The sequence below is a fragment of the Oncorhynchus gorbuscha genome, linkage group LG19 (genome assembly GCF_021184085.1).
Source record: "Oncorhynchus gorbuscha isolate QuinsamMale2020 ecotype Even-year linkage group LG19, OgorEven_v1.0, whole genome shotgun sequence".
Taxonomy (NCBI): Eukaryota; Metazoa; Chordata; class Actinopteri; order Salmoniformes; family Salmonidae; genus Oncorhynchus; species Oncorhynchus gorbuscha.
Genome location: NC_060191.1, coordinates 33,891,907 through 33,913,564, shown reverse-complemented (window position 1 = coordinate 33,913,564; position 21,658 = coordinate 33,891,907). Strand labels below are relative to the sequence as shown.

General features: G+C 45.1%; 2 protein-coding genes across 3 annotated transcripts; one reads left to right on the top strand and one right to left on the bottom strand.

Annotated features, from left to right (window-relative positions):
• Positions 1-778: 778 nt before the first annotated feature.
• On the top strand, positions 779-12,433 carry gfm1 (G elongation factor, mitochondrial 1). Its single transcript, XM_046314173.1, has 18 exons — positions 779-1,210; positions 1,380-1,532; positions 1,693-1,825; positions 2,013-2,217; positions 2,313-2,429; positions 2,585-2,735; positions 2,933-3,087; positions 3,298-3,382; positions 3,531-3,668; positions 3,925-4,026; positions 4,155-4,211; positions 4,355-4,492; positions 4,683-4,765; positions 10,341-10,503; positions 11,107-11,251; positions 11,357-11,517; positions 11,641-11,694; positions 11,879-12,433. Exons 1-18 carry the CDS (start codon positions 1,136-1,138, stop codon positions 12,008-12,010), a joined length of 2,247 nt encoding a protein of 748 aa, XP_046170129.1. The 5' UTR covers positions 779-1,135; the 3' UTR covers positions 12,011-12,433.
• On the bottom strand, positions 7,421-15,364 carry lxn (latexin). Of its 2 annotated transcripts, none has more exons than XM_046314174.1 (7): positions 14,822-15,364; positions 9,625-9,786; positions 9,297-9,356; positions 8,875-9,049; positions 8,592-8,728; positions 8,218-8,280; positions 7,421-8,131 (listed from the first exon to the last, which is right to left on the bottom strand). In XM_046314174.1, exons 1-7 carry the CDS (start codon positions 14,972-14,974, stop codon positions 8,012-8,014), a joined length of 870 nt encoding a protein of 289 aa, XP_046170130.1. In that variant the 5' UTR covers positions 14,975-15,364; the 3' UTR covers positions 7,421-8,011. The 2 variants fall into 2 exon arrangements, with proteins under 2 accessions (XP_046170130.1, XP_046170132.1); XM_046314176.1 differs by lacking the exon at positions 14,822-15,364 and adding an exon at positions 10,015-10,152.
• Between the last annotated feature and the right edge of the window lie 6,294 nt (positions 15,365-21,658).

Genomic DNA, 21,658 nt, shown 5'->3' with positions numbered 1-21,658 from the left:
AAATAAACTTTTTTTTAAATTGGTAGCACTGGTGCTCTCCACTTTCAAAAAGTTAGGAGCACATAACATGATTTATACTGATCAAAAGCATGAATGCAACATTCAACAATTTCAAAGATTTGACTGAGTTACAGTTCATATAAGGAATTTAGTCAATATAAATAAATTCATTAGGCTCTAATCTATGGATTTCACATGACTGGGCAGAGGTGCAGCCATGGGTGGGCCTGGGAGGGCATAGGCCTACCCACTTGGAATCTATGCCCACCCACTGAGGTACCAGGGCCCAGCTAATCAGAATTAGTTTTCCCCCACAAAAGGGCTTTATTACAGACATAAATACTCCTCAGTACCCCCTCAGACAATGCCACAGGAGAGGAAGCCAGATGTGGAGGTCCTGGGCAGGTTACACATGGCGGTTGTAAGGCCGGTTAGACATACTGCCAAATTCTCTAAAACGATGTTGGAGGCGACTTATGGTAGAGAAATTAACATTAAATTATCTGGCAACAGCTCTGGTGGACATTCCTGGAGTCAGCATGCCAATTGCACGTTCTCTTGAGACATCTGTGGTATAGTGTTATGTGACAAAACTCCACATTTTAGAGTGCCATTTTATTATCCCCATTACAAGGTACACCTGTGTAGTGATCATGCTGTTTAATCAGCTTCTTGACATGCCACACCTGTCTGGTGGACAGATTATCTTGGCAAAGGAGAAATTCTCACTGACAGGGATGTAAACAAATTTGTACACAGAATTTGAGAGACATATGCTTTTGTGTGTATGGAAAATGTCTGGGATCTTTTATTTCAGATTATGAAACATGGGACCAACACTTTACATGTTGCATTCATATTTTTGTTCAGTGTAAGATGGCTTTGTCTGTTGCTACGTTTGGATTTTTGGGAATGAACGAGCACACGTTTGTCCGCCTTGCCAATGTGAGTCACTGTTAAATTTGGCAAAGTGGATTTTGTCGATCCCCCCCAAGTTTGACTCCTCAGACCTGCCGTAGTCCAGGAAGTAATGTTTCACAATGAACCGGCGTGCAGTACGGTGACTTTCACGGGTTGACTGACATCCAGTGGGGGTTGTGTAAACGGAGCTAAACCCGTCCTGTCTACCATCAAAATGCGACTTCTAAAAGCAGGACTAACCTTAGGTCAGACACATTTAAGGAAACCGGGAACACTAACATTAAAAAAGGTAAGAAAATACCCCAAGCCGTTGAGAATAGGACAGGTGAGAAGGGATGGAAATGGACACGCTAGGTTAGCTATCTAACCACTGGCTGTCCTGTCTCGCGTTGTATAACGTTAGCTAATAATATAGAAATTATTCTGAAAGATGTCAAAATAAATTCTTCATTTTATAGGTGTTGATGAACAGTTGTCGGTCGTGCTCCTCTGATATCGTCCCCAATGAAAGAATCCGCAACATCGGAATCTCGGCGCACATCGACTCGGGGAAGACCACACTCACGGAGCGCGTCCTCTTCTACACGGGCAGGATAGCAGAGATCCATGAGGTGAGTTAATCATGATCATAATCTGGCTCTGATTTATTGTAGTAGCTAGTTGAAGTGTGTATTTGCGCCCGCCTCCCTGCGTGTTTTAGAGGGAGACAGACAGACTAATACTATTATTTGTGTTTATTTATACATACTGTGGTTCCCTCTAACTCTATAGGTAAAGGGAAAGGATGGAGTCGGGGCCACCATGGACTCGATGGAGCTGGAGAGGCAGAGAGGCATCACCATCCAGTCAGCTGCCACATACACCGTCTATAAGGATTACAACATCAACATCATCGACACCCCAGGTATGGTTGTACCTGGCAGAAAGATTTGCATTAGTGGCAACACAGATCTTATGACCAGGTTATTTTTTTTTTTTTTTTTTGATAGATATACCATAGGTCACAGATCGATGCTAGTGTAGCCAACAGCTGTTGAACTTAGGATGTATTTTTGCTTTAACCCCAGTTTCCTCCTCTCTGTCCTGTCCAGGCCATGTGGACTTCACCATCGAGGTGGAGCGAGCCCTGCGTGTTTTGGACGGGGCGATCCTGGTCCTATGTGCAGTTGGAGGGGTCCAGTGCCAGACCCTGACCGTGAACAGACAGATGAAACGCTACAATGTTCCCTTCCTCACCTTCATCAACAAGCTGGACCGCATGGGAGCCAACCCCAGCCGCGCCCTGCAGGCCATGAGGTCAGCAGATATACAGATACTGTGGAGTAGACGGATCGACTAATCTGGTTTTTTCATAAGCTCTGTTCTGAGTCCGACTGTGTTCCCTCTGACAGGACCAAGCTGAGCCACAACGCAGCCTTTGTGAACATCCCCATCGGTCTGGAGGGGAACATGAAGGGCATCATAGATCTCATAGAGGAGCGCAGCATGTACTTCGAGGGCCCATTCGGGTAAGAGAATGGAGAATGTGTGATAACGGCAGGCATTTAGAGATTACTTACATCTCAGGCCTGAAACATTTCCATAGCTGTCAACCCTCTTAACTGGAAGAAGAAAAAATGTACGAAAAAAAGACGAATCCTCCTGTCCTCTGTGGTTCCTGCAGACAGAATATTCGGTTCGATGAGATCCCGGCGGAGTTCCGTGTGGAGGCTGCAGACAGGAGACAGGAGCTGGTGGAGTGTGTGGCTAACGCTGACGAGACCCTGGGCGAGATGTTCCTGGAGGAGAGGATTCCCACTGTGCCAGAACTCAAGGTGTGTGTGTGTGTGTGTGTGTGTGTGTGTGTGTGTGTGTGTGTGTGTGTGTGTGTGTGTGTGTGTTTCTGTTCATTATGTCTTCGGACATCGCAATAAATTATGTAATTTGATCTTCCGCATCAGTCATGTTTTTCTGCTATGACCTAAGAACTCTGCCCCCTGGGGCCTGACCTCTCCCGTCTCTCCTACCACAGACAGCCATACGCAGGGCCACAGTGCAGCGGCTCTTCAGCCCCGTGCTGGTGGGAACTGCCCTGAAGAACAAGGGGGTCCAGCCTCTATTGAACGCAGTGCTGGATTATCTGCCCAACCCCACAGAGGTCAACAACTACGCCCTCTTCAACGATGAGTGAGTATGACCTCTGTGCCTAGACAGTGGCACCATTCAATATGACACGACCGTCTTTGAATGATGAATTGATATGCCAAAATCCGGTCAGAGTATGGGCTCGGGGACAAACTTGAACAATGCATGCGTAACTTGACGTTTTGTGCCATTGATCTATTGATGTCAATGGAAGATTTCACCACTGTCCTTGTGCTGTTTCCCCTGTGTCAGGGAGTCCAGTGACAGTACTAAGATCCTGATGGATCCCACCAGAGACGCCTCGCAGCCCTTCGTTGGCCTGGCCTTCAAACTGGAGGTGAACACATCACAGCGCTCAAACACTGTGTGGCAAACCATCTTCAGCAACTAATCTGGCACTTCTACTGTATACACTTTATTTGTGTGATAAACCGTATATGGGGATTGTGGCCTTTCTCTCCTCTCTTCCCCTTACTCTGTTCTAGGCGGGTCGGTTTGGTCAGCTGACGTACGTGCGTGTATACCAGGGCTGTCTGAAGAAGACAGAGTATATCATCAATACACGCACTGGCAAGAAGGTCCGTGTGCAGAGGCTAGTGCGTCTCCATGCTGACCAGATGGAGGTGAGAACCAGGAAGTGAATGTAAATAGAGTAGACCAACGGATTCAGTGCTATGTAAGGCACAGCACTGTGATTGGTTAGAACGGTAATGTTCCGTATTTGTTTTTTAGTTTGTTTCTACCACCCAGAACCAATGACCCAGATCCCCCTACCTGATTTATCCTAGTGATAACATCTCACGATTTACAAGCAACTTTATTTATACATTTTTATAACTGAAACAATCTTAATTTGGTGTCGTCAAACTGTTTGGTCAGGATGTAGAGGAGGTGTATGCAGGGGACATCTGTGCCCTTTTTGGGATCGATTGTGCCAGCGGAGACACCTTCACCTCCCGGACCAGCGCCAACCTCTCCATGGTACATCCCTATGGCCATTGTCCAGACTAGATAAACAACCATTCAGCACTCACTAACATGTATTTAAAGACTCAATTTGTTATAATGTTATGACCTTGTGCATCATTCAACATGTGTTTCTCCCACAGGAGTCCATCCACATTCCAGAGGCTGTCATCTCCATGTCTATGAAGCCGTCCAACAAGGTGGGTCCCTCTCATATTCATTGTAGTATGAGGAGTCTAAATGACCATACTAAGGCTCGATACTATTTCAGTAGAGTATATGAGCATGTATTATCAGTAATTAGCGTCTCTCTATAATAATAAACTCTCTTCCTGTGGATCAGAATGACATGGATAAGTTCTCTAAAGGCATCAACCGCTTCACCAGAGAAGACCCCACGTTCAGGGTCCACTTTGACACAGAAAGCAAGGAGACTATCATCTCTGGTATGGGAGAGCTGCACCTGGAGATCTACTCACAGGTACAAGTCTAGGGCTCAGCTCTCCGGAGATCTGACGATCCTTCTGTCCGCAGTGTTTTTGTTTCACCCTGTTTTTACAGTCGCTTAAGTTGTCGTGAATGTATTAGACTTCCAAACATCTAGAATCTTTAATGGCATTTCAGTGCAGTAAATCAAGCTGACCTTTTACTTTCTCGCTGTCTTTCTGTAGAGGATGGAGAGGGAGTATAACTGCCCCTGTGTGATGGGAAAACCAAAGGTATCCTTCAGGGAGAGCGTGACCAGTGCGGTACCGTAAGTACCACTCCTAACAGACACACAAGCGCCAACGATGTCCAAATGAACCACTCTCAGAAGCATTCAATTGTTTACAGTGTTGGCTTCAGTCAGGGCCGGTCCTGGACGTTCTGCCGCCAAGACAAAAATCTGCCCCGCCCCCAATATGTTTGGTATTGGGCCAATTATTTTCTCAGCTAAAAGTCGGAGGCACATAACAGCAGCCAATTAATAGGCCTATGCTACACATTAAACAATGTAACACATCTGGTTAATAGGCTATATAAACAGTTCAATGTCAATAACATAGCCTAATATTTTCAATTACATTGACAAAATCGCCAATGCCCTGCACGTTCTGCCGCCCGAGGTGAGACGCATAATTACATCTTAGACATCCTTATGAATCTAAGCATGGCACTTTCAAACGTTACCCAGACAGAGGCTCTACTGATGCAGAGAACTGTAAACTTCAACTGCTTGCGACTCGTCCATTGTATAACCCAACAGTAGAAGTACTTCCCTAAAAGCTGACCGGGTTTAAACAAACATCTACTCTTTTCAGAAAAAGAAAAGCTCAATTAATAGGGACAGAATAGCTAAATCAATTCTTTTTTTTATCTCCTCGAGTATTATAGCCTGCAGTTTAGCTTCAGATTGTCATAGAGAAGAATCAATATATCCCCATAGGTAGCCTAGTGGTTAAAGTGTTGGGCCAGTAACTGAAAGGTTGCGGATCGAATCCCCGAGCTGACAAGGTCAAAAAAAAATCTGCCCCGCTCGATCCCAAACAAAATCTGTCGTTCGGGCCCTGAACAAGGCAGTTAACTGTTCCCCGGTAGGCCATCATTGTAAATAAGAATTTGTTATTAACTGACTTAACTAGTGAAATAAAGGTTAAATTAAAAAATAATAATAATATGCATCTTTCACAAGCATTTTAAAGCTTGTTTCTAACAATGTATCACCGAATTAAGCATTGTTATAGAACGCTTGATATAATCTGGATACGTTTTAAGTATTTATTTCAAAATATAAAGCAAACGATCCTTTTGGCCCTTTTCTTTAACAAAGGGTATGTGATACCCTCAGTCAATTGGAGCCCTGGTTTTTAGTCAAACACACCAAGCCCTTCCCAGACACAGAGGTATTTAATCAGTGCATGTGACAGTATTGGAGTATTTGGCCAACATCTATGGATAGGATAAATGTGTCTGTCAAACAGTTAGGCTTACCACTTGTTTTTTGGAAGATGAAGAAATAAGCTCAAATTGCCTATGTTTATGCCCTTATGTCCCTTACCAGGCAGAAGGAAATTTTACTTTAACCCCAGCATCGGAGAGTTACATTGTCGCTATCACTATGCAACCTACTACCTATAGTAGGAAAACAAGTTTCTTATTAATAATATCCCACCTGTTATCACACATGGCACGACCCCATAATTGTTACAATTAAAATAACACTTTTATAGAACATATTTAACATGTTTTTTAATATTCATGTAGAACTATAAAACAGAGATCATTTGAGCTTTGGAAACAAGTGCTTTCATAAATGCATGGCGGGCCTCGTTTCGCTGGAATAAAATAAGCTTTATGTCAATGACCCAGCCTTAACGAATTTAGTTTATTTACATATCGAATTTGATTGTCCAACATCAGCATTTATTTATTTAGTCTCCACCTATAGTGGCCTCTTTCCTTTTGCTGTGGTGCTGCATTGCAGTCAGCGATGTTCTCTCTCGGTAGCTGTCCATGGTCCTGAAATCAAATCGTCTGAGTTTGCTTGAACACAAGCCTGATCTCCAGCTCCTTCCACCTCTGAAAACTATCTAGATGGTCATGTGACTTCTCATGCGAGCTGAGAAGGTGGCACTGATTCTTCCAGTCCCCGGTTCCTTCCCTGACTAGAGCAGATTTGCACTCGTGTGAAAAAAGTTTGCATCAAAAACAGAAGGCTACATCGTTTTGTTTGGAATAGACAAGCCTTGGTCTCTCCCCGTTTGCCATCCTTGTAGTGGGCCACCGACAACTTTCGTTGCTCCTCGTCTCTTGGGAAATTCCCCTCCTTATTCTGATGTGGCCCAGCCTGCACTAACATATCTGTATAAAGATCCATTCATATATTTTGGCCTCTCACCGGGATCTTTTATGTTTTTTGCCTAGGAGTCAGATTTAGCAGCAGCACCACCACCGTCGTCGGGGACAGGGAGCGACGAATCTGGGTCCAAGATAGTAGGGCCTTCGCCGGCATTGTTTAGAGGTGTGACCACCTGTTCTTGTCCAGCCAGAGAGCTGTCATCGTCGGTGGAAGTGCATGGCTCGGACTCCTCCGGTTTGCCCTCTTCCCTGCTAGAATCAGCGAACGGGGGCTCGTTGTTCTCGGCGAATGAATGGCCTGTCCTCGTGTGTTTGTCATTCTCCACACTGATAAATTTCACCAGCGAATTCCTTTGGTTTAGTGCCACTTTAAAAAATATATATATATTTGCTTCCTGATAGTTTGTCTTTTAGACATGGTAGCAAATTGTTTCAAATCTCTATAGATTACTTTACGCTAAAATGATATCCACTAGTAGTAGCTAGCTAACATTAACAGGCTAGGTTAGGCTACTGCCTTAATTAATCACTAATTGTCTTCGTCACACACAAACTTAAAAAAATACAATCATTTATTTGGCAGATTATTTTTTATTAATGTTTCACAATTGGATAATCCCATATAAACACACACATCACCACAGCTACCAAGGATAGTGGGAGTGAACTTCGGGAGAAGCGGGAATGGAGTGAGGGTGAGAACTGCGTCAACGCTATGAACTGATGGCCAGGGTGTCGGAGGGCGTTGTAGTAGCCAATCAGGGGCGCCGGAGGGCGGTGTAGTAGCCAATCGGGCGCCGGAGGGCCGACCCTGGATTTATTAGACCCCTTTACTTCATCAGTAGAGTATATTAACAGAAACCGCTTTTACAAACGTGTTATATCTTACCAAGCGTCTTACAAGCCGACGCCGTAAAAGCAGTGCATTCGCATAGCTGCAGTAAGGCCATTGGCGTGTGCCCTATCCTCTCCTCTGACGCAGTAGTGGCGAAGGGAAACATTATTACTAAAGCTAAGACGAGTGTGATGTGTAAAGCTCAGCTTTTCAAAGCAGGTAGAAAGTGGCTTTTTACCCTTCGTTCAAGTCCTAAGAAAGATGTGCTATACTTTGTGTACTTTGCAGCACTTTGAGTAAGGCTGAGGAGTATTTTTGCCGTGTATCTCAGTTGGTGGTGTTTGGAGGAGTCTCGCAGTTGTGGCACTTTGGCTGCAGCTCAGTCTGCAGGACTTGAACTCCCTGTTCTGGGGACCAGGTGACTAGCAGCTTCCAGTGGATGATCTCCTGCACACACGCAAGAATGTTCCCATATAATAATAAACATGACGTCCGATGTTCTGTTAAGACGGGTTGCAGAATGTTTTAGTTACCTGGGAAATCATTTCATGCAGCAGGACATGGTAGTTAACCCTCAGCTGGTCCTTCTCGGTCTCCTGTTAAGGGATGGACAGAACCAAGTGTGAGAAGGATGGACAGAAAGTGTGTGGGTCGGGAGTTATGGGTCAATTTGGAATTGGGCAGATGTCTCCATGGTTACACTGAGGTACTAGTCGAGTTACTGTCCGACTACATTGCAGACGCATACCAGGCCTGGATAGGTATTTAACCCATCAGCTAACCACATGGTATAGCAATCTGATGCCGACTGCACAGTCGATGGAGTGGAACGTAACCATTGGTTGATGCAATGCAATGCCTGCGTATCTAGTCGGGCGGGAACTCGACCTATCTCTTGGCTGCTCACCAGCTGTGTGAAGTTGGCCACCTGGGCCATGTTGTAAAGCGTGCTCTCATTGGACTCCCTCAGCATGATGAAACTGGAGGCCACACCCCCAAGGTGCCAGAAGGGCTTCATGTTGGGCTCCATGTGACCGTAGCTGTCTGTCAAAGAGACCACAAACACATAATGGTCAGAAAGACTACAAATGGACCACAGTCTGAACAAAAATGGTCATTTGAGTGGTTGTCGTGTTTGGACATTATGCTAAGGCTGACGAAGTTGTGTGTATTTGTCTCTCTATATCTACCTGGTATATCGTTTCCTGACACCATGTTATTGCTGGCTCTGTGTTGCTGGTAGAAGGCCTCTTCCTGAGCCGTGGTGTTGCTTTGAAGCAGTCCCTCACAGGAGGCCTGGACCTGGGGAGCCCTCTGCCCCTCTCCTCCTGGAAAGAGGAGCTCTGCAGAGCACTGCCCCGAAACCTTTTATAGGGAGAGGAAAGGGTGAGGGGTTGTGGTGGGGAGGAGAAAATGGAGAATAGGAAAGGAGTGTTTGGGAAAGGAATGGTGTTGCAGTATTTTAGGAGAAGAGGGGAAGATGCAGGAGAGGGGAATATAGGTTGTCTAACACAGCTGTATTTATCACCGTGGCAGTGTAGCCATGTATTTATTCAAACTGCTGTTGTCTGTGCAATAGTGAGTCACTCAGAGAATGTGTGTCGGATCTTACGTTACTGATAATTTCCTGCATGGTGAGCTCCAGTTGATACTTCCTCATCTCTGCCACATCCTGAGAGAGAGAGAGGTGAACCACTTAATTAAAACAGTCGTCAAAATAAGCCGTATAATCAATAGGAAACCTTAAGGCACATAGATATGATATACCCAAGTCTGTTAATGTGCCGGCTGTTGATAACTGACTTTTTATCCACACTGACCTCCCATATCCATCCTCTTCAAGGATCCTTACTAGCTTTGTAATATTAACTCTCCCCCCACCTCCCACACACACATACACACTCCCCAAGGTATGCTGATCTTCCCATCTCCACTCTTACCTCTGCGCTGCCACTGTGTACTTTGCTGAGAAATATCCACCTGTAGGGTGAGCCGTAGCGGGTGTTCAGGTAGTGTTGGACCACCGTGGCTGCCCGGCGGGCAGGGTAGTGACTTGGGTTCAGCACGCCAGTCATCATCACTTCCTCCACCACCTCCCTCACCTAATCCACACCGGAGAGAAGAGAGGGGAATGAGAGCGAACAGGAGGAATGAGAGAGAGCAAGGAGGGTTGGGAGAGTGTCTGTCTGCTCTGATGGGACTTTGACCTCTGTGGGTGCAGGAAGTCTGGTTCTAGATAAGGAGACGACCGAGGGGGAGATTATAGAGAAACATAGTGAGTAAGGGGAGCGTAGAAAGTGTCGGAGGAAGAGGGAGGAAACTGTTCTTGCCTGTGCCTGGAAAGTCTGAAACTTCCTGCCTGTTGACGCTGTTGCTGGCAGACACTCAGACCGCTGGAAGAGCAGCCACACGCAGGGGTAGAAACTTCCTGCTTCTTCCCAAGCCAGGAATTCAGTTAGGACCGCCCCTTTTTAAAGAGACAGGCCACACATTTCCCCCCTCTACTGTAACATAAAAGCATGGCAAATGACCATACAGCTACTTTGTTTGCAAGTATTGATTGTTTGGGCAACTATAGCAGTTATTTACCTAGCAATGCTTTAATGAAAATCCTCTGAATGAATGACTGATTTTGACGATATGCTTGTCTCTGCAGGTTTGACTTCACCCATAAGAAGCAGTCTGGTGGTTCTGGGCAGTACGGTAAAGTGATAGGAGTTCTGGAACCTCTGGACCAAGAGAACTACACAAAAGTGGAGTTTGAAGACCAGACTGTCGGAACTAACATCCCCAAACAGTTTGTGCCGGCTGTTGAGAAGGTAAGCATGTCTGGCAGTATTCTGAAAATCACCTAGGCCCTTGAGTAAGTGTAATTCCCATTTAAAAAAAGATATATATATATATTTTTAAATCCTGTTGCTTTATTCAGGTAGAAATTATAGTAGAACTCTTATCTCATACCCCAAGGGTGGGCAATCTTTTTGGCTCGAGGGCCACATTGGTATTTCGAAATTGAGGGCTGCACATATTAGTTTGTCAAAATCAATGTGGCCTACAAAAATTGCACACAGTTGAAAATATGTCGGTCCATTATCCTTTCTAAATTTGTACTTTTTTAAAACTCAAACCTCCCATGGATCGGCTTGAACAGGCCTTTTTATTTTTTATTTTTTTTACCTTTTATTTTACTAGGCAAGTCAGTTAAGAACAAATTTTTATTTTCAATGACGGCCTAGGAACAGTGGGTTAACTGCCTGTTCAGGGGCAGAACGACAGATTTGTACCTTGTCAGCTCGGGGATTCGAACTTGCAACCTTTCGGTTACTAGTCCAACGCTCTAACCACTAGGCTACCCTGCCGCCATAGTTTGCCCACTGCTGTCAGTCATTCTCCATCTCCTCACTCATCACTCTGTCCTGCAGGGATTCAGAGAGGCCTGTGAGAAAGGCCCTCTGACTGGTCACAAGATCTCAGGTATCAAGTTCCTATTGGAAGACGGAGCGCATCACATGGTGGACTCGAATGAGATCTCCTTCATCCGTGCAGGGGAGGGTGCTCTTAAACAAGGTGGGTGTCAACCAACCAGAATGCACCCTTGTTGTTCTCCCTCTATACTTTTTCCATGCTTCTCAGCTTTTTGACAGACCTACTGAATGTCTCCTCTCTCGGTAGCCATGGAGAAGGCCAACGTTGCCGTGCTGGAGCCAATCATGTCAGTAGAAATTGTGGCGCCCGATGAGTTCCAAGGGACTGTCATCGCCGGGGTCAACCGTCGCCATGGCGTCATCAGTGGGCAGGATGGGGCGGAGGGCTACTTTACTTTGTATGCTGATGTGAGTGCAGCTCTGTCCTACTCATACTTCCTATGCCCTTTTTATTTCTAGAAAGACAGAATAGGTTAAACGTCTGTCCAGTCACTGTGTATTTGATGGTTAATCTCCATTTCCTCTTCCCAGATTCCACTGAATGACATGTTTGGTTACGCCACAGAGCTCCGGTCCTGTACAGAGGTAAGGCACTGGCTGCTCTAGTCGGATGTCAAGACGTCATAAAAATAAAGGACACGAAGCCATATATTTTCAATGATATTGAGTTTGTATTTCCAATGTTTTTGTTAGACTACTTACTTTAGTCCAAAGAAATGAACTATGATCCTTTCTGGAGAACTGATGTGGGGGTGTGTGTTGTGTCCAGGGGAAAGGAGAGTACACTATGGAGTACAGCAGATACCAGCCCTGTCTGCCTGGCACTCAGGAGGAGCTCATCAACAAATACCTGGAGTCAACAGGACAGCTGCCTGCCAAGAAGGGGAAGTGGAAGAACTGAGCGTGGACCACCCCCACACACACACACAATCACTGAATTGTAAACACATTGCAGTACTGCAATGGAATGCTCGACAAACACAAACAGCGCTCAACCTGCTGTAAACATACTGGGCCCTGCCTTACCAAGGTGGGTGTATTATATCGTATGTGCATTCAAAATGCTACAAATGGTCAGACAGATGACCAAGTGATTTCCTTGATTCACCCTCGTTTTCCGTCATACTCTCGTCCTAAAGTATCTATTTTCATTTGGCCTCGGCTCTCCAGCAAACAGCCTTGTCCCCACTGCCTAGCAGTTATTATGAAGACTTGAGGCGAGCTCGAAGTTTGGACTTCAACTTGGGCATGTATATTAACTGGTTTTGTACTATGTACAGCATGTTGTTGTTATAATGAAGATGATTAAATAAGATTTATCTAATTCAGTGGTTCCCAAAGTTTTTAAAGTCCCCTACACCTTCAAACATTCAACCTCCAGCTGCGTACCCCCTCTAGCACCAGGGTCAGGGCACTCTCAAATTTTGTTTTTTGCCATCATTGCAAGCCTGCCACACGCACACACTATACGATACATGTATTAAACATGAGGAGTGTGAGGAGTTGTCACAACCCGGCACGTGGGAAGTGAGAGTGGGCTTATAGGACTAGGGCACAAATAATCAATAATTCTGCTGTCTTAAATAAAACTTTATTTGTTCATCGAAAATTGTGATTAACTCACAGGTTAATGAGAAGGGTGTGCTTGAAAGGGTGCACATAACACTGCAATGTTGGGTTGTATTGGAGAGTCTCAATCTTAAATCATTTTCCACACACAGTCTGTGCCTGTATTTAGTTCTCATGCTAGTGAGGGCCGAGAATCCACTCTCACATAGGTACGTGGTTGCAAAGGGCATCAGTGTCTTAACAGCGCGATTTGCCAAGGCAGGATACTCTGTGTGCAGCCCAATCCAGAAATCTGTCAGTGGCTTCTGATTTAAATGACATTTTAACAAAACCAGAACCGCTTGTTGCAATTTTGATGAGGATCTCTTGTTCAGATATCGGTAAGTGGACTGAAGGCGGGGCATGAAAGGCATAACGAATCCAGTTGTTTGTGTCATCCGTTTCGGGGAAAGTATCTTAATTGCGCACCCAACATACTCAGGTGCTTCGCTGTATCACATTCGACATTGTCTGTAAGCTTGAGTTAATTTGCACACAAAAAAATGGAAAGACATGTGTTGTCCTTGTTAATGCAGACAGAGAAGACCTCCAATTTCATAATCATAGCCTCAATTTTGTCCCCCACATTGAATATAGTTGTGGAGATTCCCTGTAATCCTAGATTCAGATCATTCAGGTGAGAAAAACATCAGCCAGATAGGCCAGTCCTGTGAGAAACTCGACATCATGCAAGCTGTCAGACAAGTGAAAATTATGGTCAGTAAAGAAAACTATAAGCTCATCTCTCAATTTAAAAACAACGTGTTAATTCTTTGCCCCTTGATAACCAGCGCACTTCTGTATGTTGTAAAAGCGTTACAAGGTCGCTGCACATATCATTGCATAGTGCAGAAAATACACGAGTTCAGGGGCCATGCTTTACATTTACATTTTACATTTAAGTCATTTAGCAGACGCTCTTATCCAGAGCGACTTACAAATGTAAAAGTTAACCGTTTTCACTGTAGTGTCCAGAATGTCTTTCAAGCTGTCAGGCATTCCTTTGGCAGCCAGACCCCCTCGGTGGATGCTGCAGTGTACCCAACTGGCATTGAGAGCAACTGCTTGCACGCACGTTACCACTCTACTATGTCTCCCTGTTGTGGCTTTTGCACCATCAGTACAGATACCAACACTTCTTGACCACCAAAGTCCATTTGATGTCACAAAGCTGTCCAGTACTTAAAAAATATTGTCTCCTGGTTTCCAGAAGAGGATGTCTTCCTTAATTGAACCCCCATAAACGTAATGGACATATACCAGGAGCTGTGCCAGGCCCGCCACGTCGGTTGACTCATCCAGCTGTAACGCATAGAATTCACTGGCTTTTATGCGAAGCGGTAATTGTTTCACAACATCTCCTGCCATGTCACTGATGCGTCATGAAACAGTGTTGTTTGATGAAGGCATTGTCTTTATAGTTTTTCTTGGCCTTTCCCCCAGCATTGTCCCAGCCATATCCGCAGCAGCAAGAAGAATGAAGACCTCCACAATAGTATGGGGCTTGCCTGTCCTAGCCACTCTGTAGCTCACCATATAAGATGTCTTTTTTTCTTTTTTTTTCTTAATGGTATCTGTTGCTTTTATATATGTCTTAATACCCGAAAGTCGTCTTAATTCTCGCTCAAAAAACTCCTTTGATTTATTTTTCAAATTGGCATGTTTTGTTTATAAATGTCTGCGCAAGAGTGAAGGTTTCATCAAGGGGGGATGGGGGAGGGCACTCAAATGTATAGCCCAGTTGAAAAAATATAAATGGGCTGTTTAAAAATGTGAAGATTTTTTTTTTTTTAAACAAAAATAAAAAATATTGTATTTTTAATAACCGTTTCACCAGGGTGTCATTGTTCATTTATTTAGCAGATGGTTGTGTGGTTGACGTTAGAATTTTGTTGCCTGAATTTGATATAATCTGGAAGACAGGAAAGCACGACTTGGTTGTGAAATACTATCTAATATGTATCACAACAAGAAGCTGGACAAGGTTAAGTCAAAGCAGTATTTTCATGCAAAACAAACTGGAGACTCATTCTGCATGTTATGTAGGCCTATGCTGATGTGCCTCCTCTGAGTAGTGGATTCTAGGGGTTTGTAGCTCACTCACCTCTGTAGTTGTCTGTGTGTCCTCGCTCAGAGGAACACTGTTTGGGTGTTGATCAGACCCCACTGTTGGTCCTGACCCAGTTCTGACAGTCACTGTCGGGTTCCCATGGACCACGGTCGGAACAACCAGAAGGATAAGTAGCGTCCAGTCCATACTCCACACTGTAAGATCTGAAAACTAATGCCAGAGAGGATTGAGGAGTCCTAAGGAATGCAAACTGATCCCAGTTCAGGGTTATGTAAGAGGAAGGATATGGAGTGAGAGGAAACAGACTGTCCAGACTCAGCTGCCTGTTCTGTTTACTTGGTCTTTATCAAAACAAACTGCTCTTCTGCAATTCTGAGTCTCATATAGGCCTACACATTTAACACCGAGTGGAGCTGTCCTCCGGATAAGTTATTTCTGTAAAGGTGCAGTTCAGTAAGAACTGTGATATTCCAGTTTAAAGATATTTCCACACTGATGTTGTGAAAATAATGCTATTTTAAAGTAAGAGCTTTTTGTAAGAGAACTCCTGGACGCTTCATATCAACATTGAGTAGAAACTATTCTAAAATACTACTTAAACGGAATTTAGAATGGTCATACCCATAGAAAATGTAACTTAACAAACAACCCTACAAGCGTCATAAGCACACCAGTAGGAGGTAACCATTGATAAATACCAATTGTTCTCAGCCTCAGTGCTAGTGCACGACCTTGGCTGTTTGCATGTAGAAACGCCCCTAATGAACCATATATGGTCAAAAACATCCATTTAAAGCCTGTGGGGAATATACAACGCCATACCATGAAACACAAAGGCGCAACCTATAAATGCTAATAGATTTATTTCAGACTGAAATAGAATGGGCTAGTGTCAGAGATTGAGTACAACCAAAATGTTTTATTTGGCTCGCTCAGTTATGGCTTGACCAGTAAAAAAATAAAAAATAAACATCTACAAAGAGAGGACCATTAGGACAACTCAAGTTGCTTTAGCAATGGCAAATATACTTGAGTAGGCAACACTCACCAATAAGCCATCCCATCCTCAACCGCTCCCACCTGTAGGCGTATAGGCCAACAATACCGTTCCACCTAGCCACCTTATTCAGCAGCGTCTTTTGGGCATCACATGCACATAAAGAGTGGAAGCCTTTGCTGTTTACATATAACTCGTTTTAAGATGGTGATTGTACAAAGAAACCCCTCTTGACTTCAACCTGTTGTGCGATATTGTATGCGTTACTGTTCGTTTTGCTGATGATTGCATCCAAAACGTTGGACCGAGGTAAAACAGATTCAAGTTGGATATTCGCCTGTAGATTTCCTTACGTCCACCAACAGCAGTTAGGGACCGTCAACATAGTGACAAATCACATTTTTCAAATTTCAATAGCTCTTTAACCATTACTCCTAAAACTTTCAAAACTGGTTCGAGTTAATCCGATGGCATCGACACACATTGCACACACTTTTATTTTGGTTGGTTTACATCTCACACTATTTTAAATAATTGATTTACATTTTGGAAATTCAATAGCGCCTTGGTAATGTGACCCACACACCTCAAACAAGGTTCATAATGTACTCAGTGGGCCTACACATTGGACACACTATTGTTTGTCCATTTGCATCTCATCAGATCTTTAAAATTTCAATAGCTCCTTAGTCTTATGACCTACAACCCTCAAACTACTTTCAGAATATCCACTGAGTAGCCTTATATGTGGCAAACCTTTTGTTTGTCCATTTTCATCTCACATGATTTTACATCAATTTTCAACGTTTTTTATGTTTCTAATTTCAATAGCTCCTTGGTCATGTGACCTACAACCCTCAAACTGCTGTCAGAATATCCACTGAGTAGCCTTATATGTAGCACAAACTTTTGTTTGTCCATTTTCATCTCACACAATTTTACATTAATTGTTCAAACTTTCAAATGTCAATAGCTCCTTGGTCACGTGACCTACTGGACTCAAACCAGGTTCAGAATGTACACTCAGTGGGCCTACACATTGCACACCCTGTAGTTTGTCCATTTTCATCTCACACGATTTTACATGAATTTTGTCAACTTTAAAATGGCAATAGCTCCTTGGTCATGTGGCCAACTGGACTCAAACACGGTTCAGAATGTCCACCGACTACCCTTCTATATTGCACACTCTTTAGTTTGTCCATTTTCATCTCACACGGGTTTACATTCATTTTTAAATGTTTTTAATTTCAATTGTTCCCTGGTCATGTGATCTACTGACCTCAAACAAGGTTCAGAATATCCACTGACTAGCCTTATACATTTACATTACATTTACATTTAAGTCATTTAGCAGACGCTCTTATCCAGAGCGACTTACAAATTGGTGCGGTGCATTCACCTTATGACATCCAGTGGAACAGCCACTTTACAATAGTGCATCTAAATATTTTAAGGGGGGAGGGGGTGAGAAGGATTACTTTATCCTATCCTAAGTATTCCTTAAAGAGGTGGGGTTTCAGGTGTCTCCGGAAGGTGGTGATTGACTCCGCTGTCCTGGCGTCGTGAGGGAGTTTGTTCCACCATTGGGGAGCCAGAGCAGCGAACAGTTTTGACTGGGCTGAGCGGGAACTGTACTTCCTCAGTGGTAGGGAGACGAGCAGGCCAGAGGTGGATGAACGCAGTGCCCTTATTTGGGTGTAGGGCCTGATCAGAGCCTGGAGGTACTGAGGTGCCGTTCCCTCACAGCTCCGTAGGCAAGCACCATGGTCTTGTAGCGGATGCGAGCTTCAACTGGAAGCCAGTGGAGAGAGCGGAGGAGCGGGGTGACGTGAGAGAACTTGGGAAGGTTGAACACTAGACGGGCTGCGGCGTTCTGGATGAGTTGTAGGGGTTTAATGGCACAGGCAGGGAGCCCAGCCAACAGCGAGTTGCAGTAATCCAGACGGGAGATGACAAGTGCCTGGATTAGGACCTGCACCGCTTCCTGTGTGAGGCAGGGTCGTACTCTGCGGATGTTGTAGAGCATGAACCTACAGGAACGGGCCACCGCCTTGATGTTAGTTGAGAACGACAGGGTGTTGTCCAGGATCACGCCAAGGTTCTTAGCGCTCTGGGAGGAGGACACAATGGAGTTGTCAACCGTGATGGCGAGATCATGGAACGGGCAGTCCTTCCCCGGGAGGAAGAGCAGCTCCGTCTTGCCGAAGTTCAGCTTGAGATGGTGATCCGTCATCCACACTGATATGTCTGCCAGACATGCAGAGATGCGATTCGCCACCTGGTCATCAGAAGGGGGAAAGGAGAAGATTAATTGTGTGTCGTCTGCATAGCAATGATAGGAGAGACCATGTGAGGTTATGACAGAGCCAAGTGACTTGGTGTATAGCGAGAATAGGAGAGGGCCTAGAACAGAGCCCTGGGGGACACCAGTGGTGAGAGCGCGTGGTGAGGAGACAGATTCTCGCCACGCCACCTGGTAGGAGCGACCTGTCAGGTAGGACGCAATCCAAGCAATCTTATACATGGCACACCCTTTTGTTTGTCCATTTTCATCTCACACGATTTTACATGAATTTCCTGTTCTGTTCCCCTGAAGGACAGTGTCAAACACACCTATTCACTTGGGCCTTCTCCCTGGGGCCTTCCTGACCTCCAAGCAGGGCCCCATTGACCTGGTGACCTCTGACTCCAGGCTTCTAGGCCTACACTCCCTGCCCACCTGCCTACCCTCTCCCTGGGCCTGAGAGTGTATAGCTTACTCCCTGGAACTACAGACCTCCAGGCCTCCACACCTGCTCTCAACACCCCTCTCACTGGGCATCACCCATCACCGCGTCCCTGCCGGGAATCAGCCATTTCCATAACCTTGCCCACCAGGCGAACCGGGGCACCCACACTTAAGCACCAGAGACTAAGTCGGCTCCCGAGTGGCACAGCTGTATAAGATACCGCATTCTTCTACGCCTGCATTGCTTGCTGTTTGAGGTTTTAGGCTGGGTTTCTGTACAGCACTTTGAGATATCAGCTGATGTACGAAGGGCTATATAAATAAATTTGATTTGATTTGATCTCAATGCAAGAGGTGTCACTGGAGTACCTGGTTCGAATCCAGGCTGCATCACATCCAGCTGTGATTGGGAGTCCCATAGGGCAGCGCACAATTGGCCCAGCGTCGTCCGGATTTGGCCGGGGTAGGCCGTCATTGTAAATAAGAATTTGTTCTTAACTGACTTGCCTAGTTAAATAAAGGTTAAATTAAAAGTCCCCATTCCAACTTCCATGGCCCCCGTGTCCGGTCGGCCCCGGCTCGGACTCTGGGTAATCCCCGCCTTGATGGAGGTCTCCTTGTGTAGCTGGTGACCCTTCGACTTCCACAGCAAGTCCCCTACGGGCCGGGCGGATGGGCGACCACCTAGCCCCCTACCTATCCAGAGCCCCATGTCAATGTCTTATGCCTTCTACCCATCTGCCTGGGCTCTCTCAAACTCTGTGTCTGGCCCCTGGCCCTTCTGCGTGCACCTGTTAACCCTTAAGTAAAGAAGGAGGATGGTGGAGGAAGACAAAAGCTTGGATCGAGGGCTGACTTTCAATAAATCGCAGCGAGTGAGCTGCTCAGCTACGTACGAAACCCTGACCCAAAATCAGGTCGTCTATGAATGATTTAGCACCAGGTTCCCCACAAACATGCGGTGCGCATCAGGAGAGGGGCGGCAACTCACCCGGCCGCACCCCAACTCCATCACGAATGGCTCTACTCACCTGAGGCAGGCTATCCCGGGCCAACCGAAGATCCGTGGTGCTACGGTATCGTTACGTTTAGGGGGGATTCTGACTTCGAGGCGTTCATTCAAAATCCCACAGATAGTAGCTTCGCACATATACCAAATGTGCTGGGGTGATTTGAGTGAGACCGTGACAGGTGGGTATGCTCCTTTGAATTTCATCAAGTTGACATTCATCAGATGTCAACCTCCCTACCCAGACAAGCTGGAGATACCTCTAGATTCATGCAATTACCTATCACTGCGGGGCCAATGGGTTTACTCTCTGCCTCAAATCTTATGAGTGTTGTTGTCCTGTCAAGGTCAGGATTTGTTTACATTTCATTGAATTTCTTCACTTTGACATTCAGAGCACTGGGCAGAAATCACATCGTGTCAACACCCACCTCGGGCCTTTGCGATGCTTTGTATTCATTAAACAGTCGGATTCCCTTGGTCCGCACCAGTTCTACGTCAGCTGCTAGCGCCGTAGCTGGGGAGATCCGTGAGAAGGGCCCGGCATGCATCCAGAGTTGCCGTCACCAACCACCGGACCCAACCCCCCCACCGGTCTGCCTTCGGCCCGCCGATAGATGCCACCCCAATGTACCCCCGCACGCAGCCACTTGTGAGACCACGCACGAGAGACCGCGAGATGGGCAGCACAACGAACATCCTACGGTGGCGAGAGGAGGGCGACACAGTGACTGCTCCCCCAGCCGCGGCTCGAGCCCCTCTTTGTACCCCAGCCCGACCGACCCAACCCTTAGAGCCAATCTTTATCCCGAAGTTATGGATCTGACTTGCCCACTGAGTGTACATTCTGAATATTGTTTGAGGTCAGTAGGTCACGTGACCAAGGAGCTATTGAAATTCTAAAGTTTACAAAATTCATGTAAAACCGTGTGAGATGAAAATGGACAAACTAAAGGATGGGGAATGTGTAGCCCCACTGAGTGTACATTCTGAAACTGGTATGAGTCCAGTATGTTTACATGACCAAGGAACTATTGAAATTAGAACGTTTGATTGTCTTTAGACTCTAGAGCAGGGGTGTCAAACTCATTCCATGGAAGGCCAAAGCTGTGTTCGAATACCCATACTAACATACTGTATACTACATACTTAATGAGTATATACTACATACTTTAAAATATTAGTTAATTTTAGTATACTGTAAACTAACAGTATGCTTTCAGTTTGCATGTAGACTCTAGAGCAGGGGTGTCAAACTCATTCCATGGAAGGCCAAAGCTGTGTTCGAATACCTATGCTAACATACTGTATACTACATACTTAATGAGTATATACTACATACTACATACTATTAGTTCATTTTAGTATACTGTAAACTAACAGTATGCTTTCAGTTTGCATGTCTACTGGATGTTGATGCTGTTACTATGCAAACACTTGCAAACATCAGCAAAAAAGCAAATTGTTGCCAGCAGCACAATTACAGTCACCAATGCTCTGGATAACATGAACACTGCCTAACCAGCTCTGCTAGGGGAAGTAAAATAGTCAGTGGTCTCATTGGTGTCTGGAAGTAGCTAGCTAGCTAGCCAACATTAGCTTGGGTGATTGACTGCCGTTGTAAGGTCAGAACGCTCAAAACAACCCTACTCCTCAGCCCGAGCTTCCAATTTAAGAACACACCCAAAGTCATAAAATGTCTAACTAGTAATTTGTTATGCTAACTAGCTAGCAAGAGTTTCAGCAAGAAACTCAAGTAGCAAGAGTTTCAAAGGAGGTTCAGGGAAATCATGTCATTGGGTTTCTATAGTAACAACTCAATAACACCTGAGCTGTGTTCAAATACCCATACTAACATACTGTATACTACATACTTAATGAGTACATACTATATACTATTGGTTCATTTTAGTATACTGTAAACGAATGGTATCCTTTCAGTTGAGTGTACTAGCACTTCGCCTGTCTACCGGAAGTTGATGCTGTTGCTATGCAATCACTTGCTAGCTTGTTAGCATAACAAATTACTAGCAAGACATTTTACGACTTTGAGCGTGTTCATACATTCAATCTGGAGTGCCCTTTGGGCGTTTATAAATTCAGAGTGTTGTCACTCACTAAAACTGAAAATAA

Excerpts from the sequence above, each read along its gene's own strand:
- gfm1 (XM_046314173.1), top strand. The coding sequence starts at position 1,136 with ATGCGACTTCTAAAAGCAGGACTAACCTTAGGTCAGACACATTTAAGG. Across the intron at positions 4,027-4,154 it reads CCAGCGCCAACCTCTCCATG|GAGTCCATCCACATTCCAGA; the intron begins GTACATCCCTAT and ends TTTCTCCCACAG. Across the intron at positions 4,212-4,354 it reads CTATGAAGCCGTCCAACAAG|AATGACATGGATAAGTTCTC; the intron begins GTGGGTCCCTCT and ends CCTGTGGATCAG.
- lxn (XM_046314174.1), bottom strand. The coding sequence starts at position 14,974 with ATGGACTGGACGCTACTTATCCTTCTGGTTGTTCCGACCGTGGTCCAT. Across the intron at positions 9,357-9,624 it reads TACACAGTGGCAGCGCAGAG|GATGTGGCAGAGATGAGGAA; the intron begins GTAAGAGTGGAG and ends TCTCTCTCTCAG. Across the intron at positions 8,281-8,591 it reads TGGCCAACTTCACACAGCTG|GAGACCGAGAAGGACCAGCT; the intron begins GTGAGCAGCCAA and ends ATCCCTTAACAG.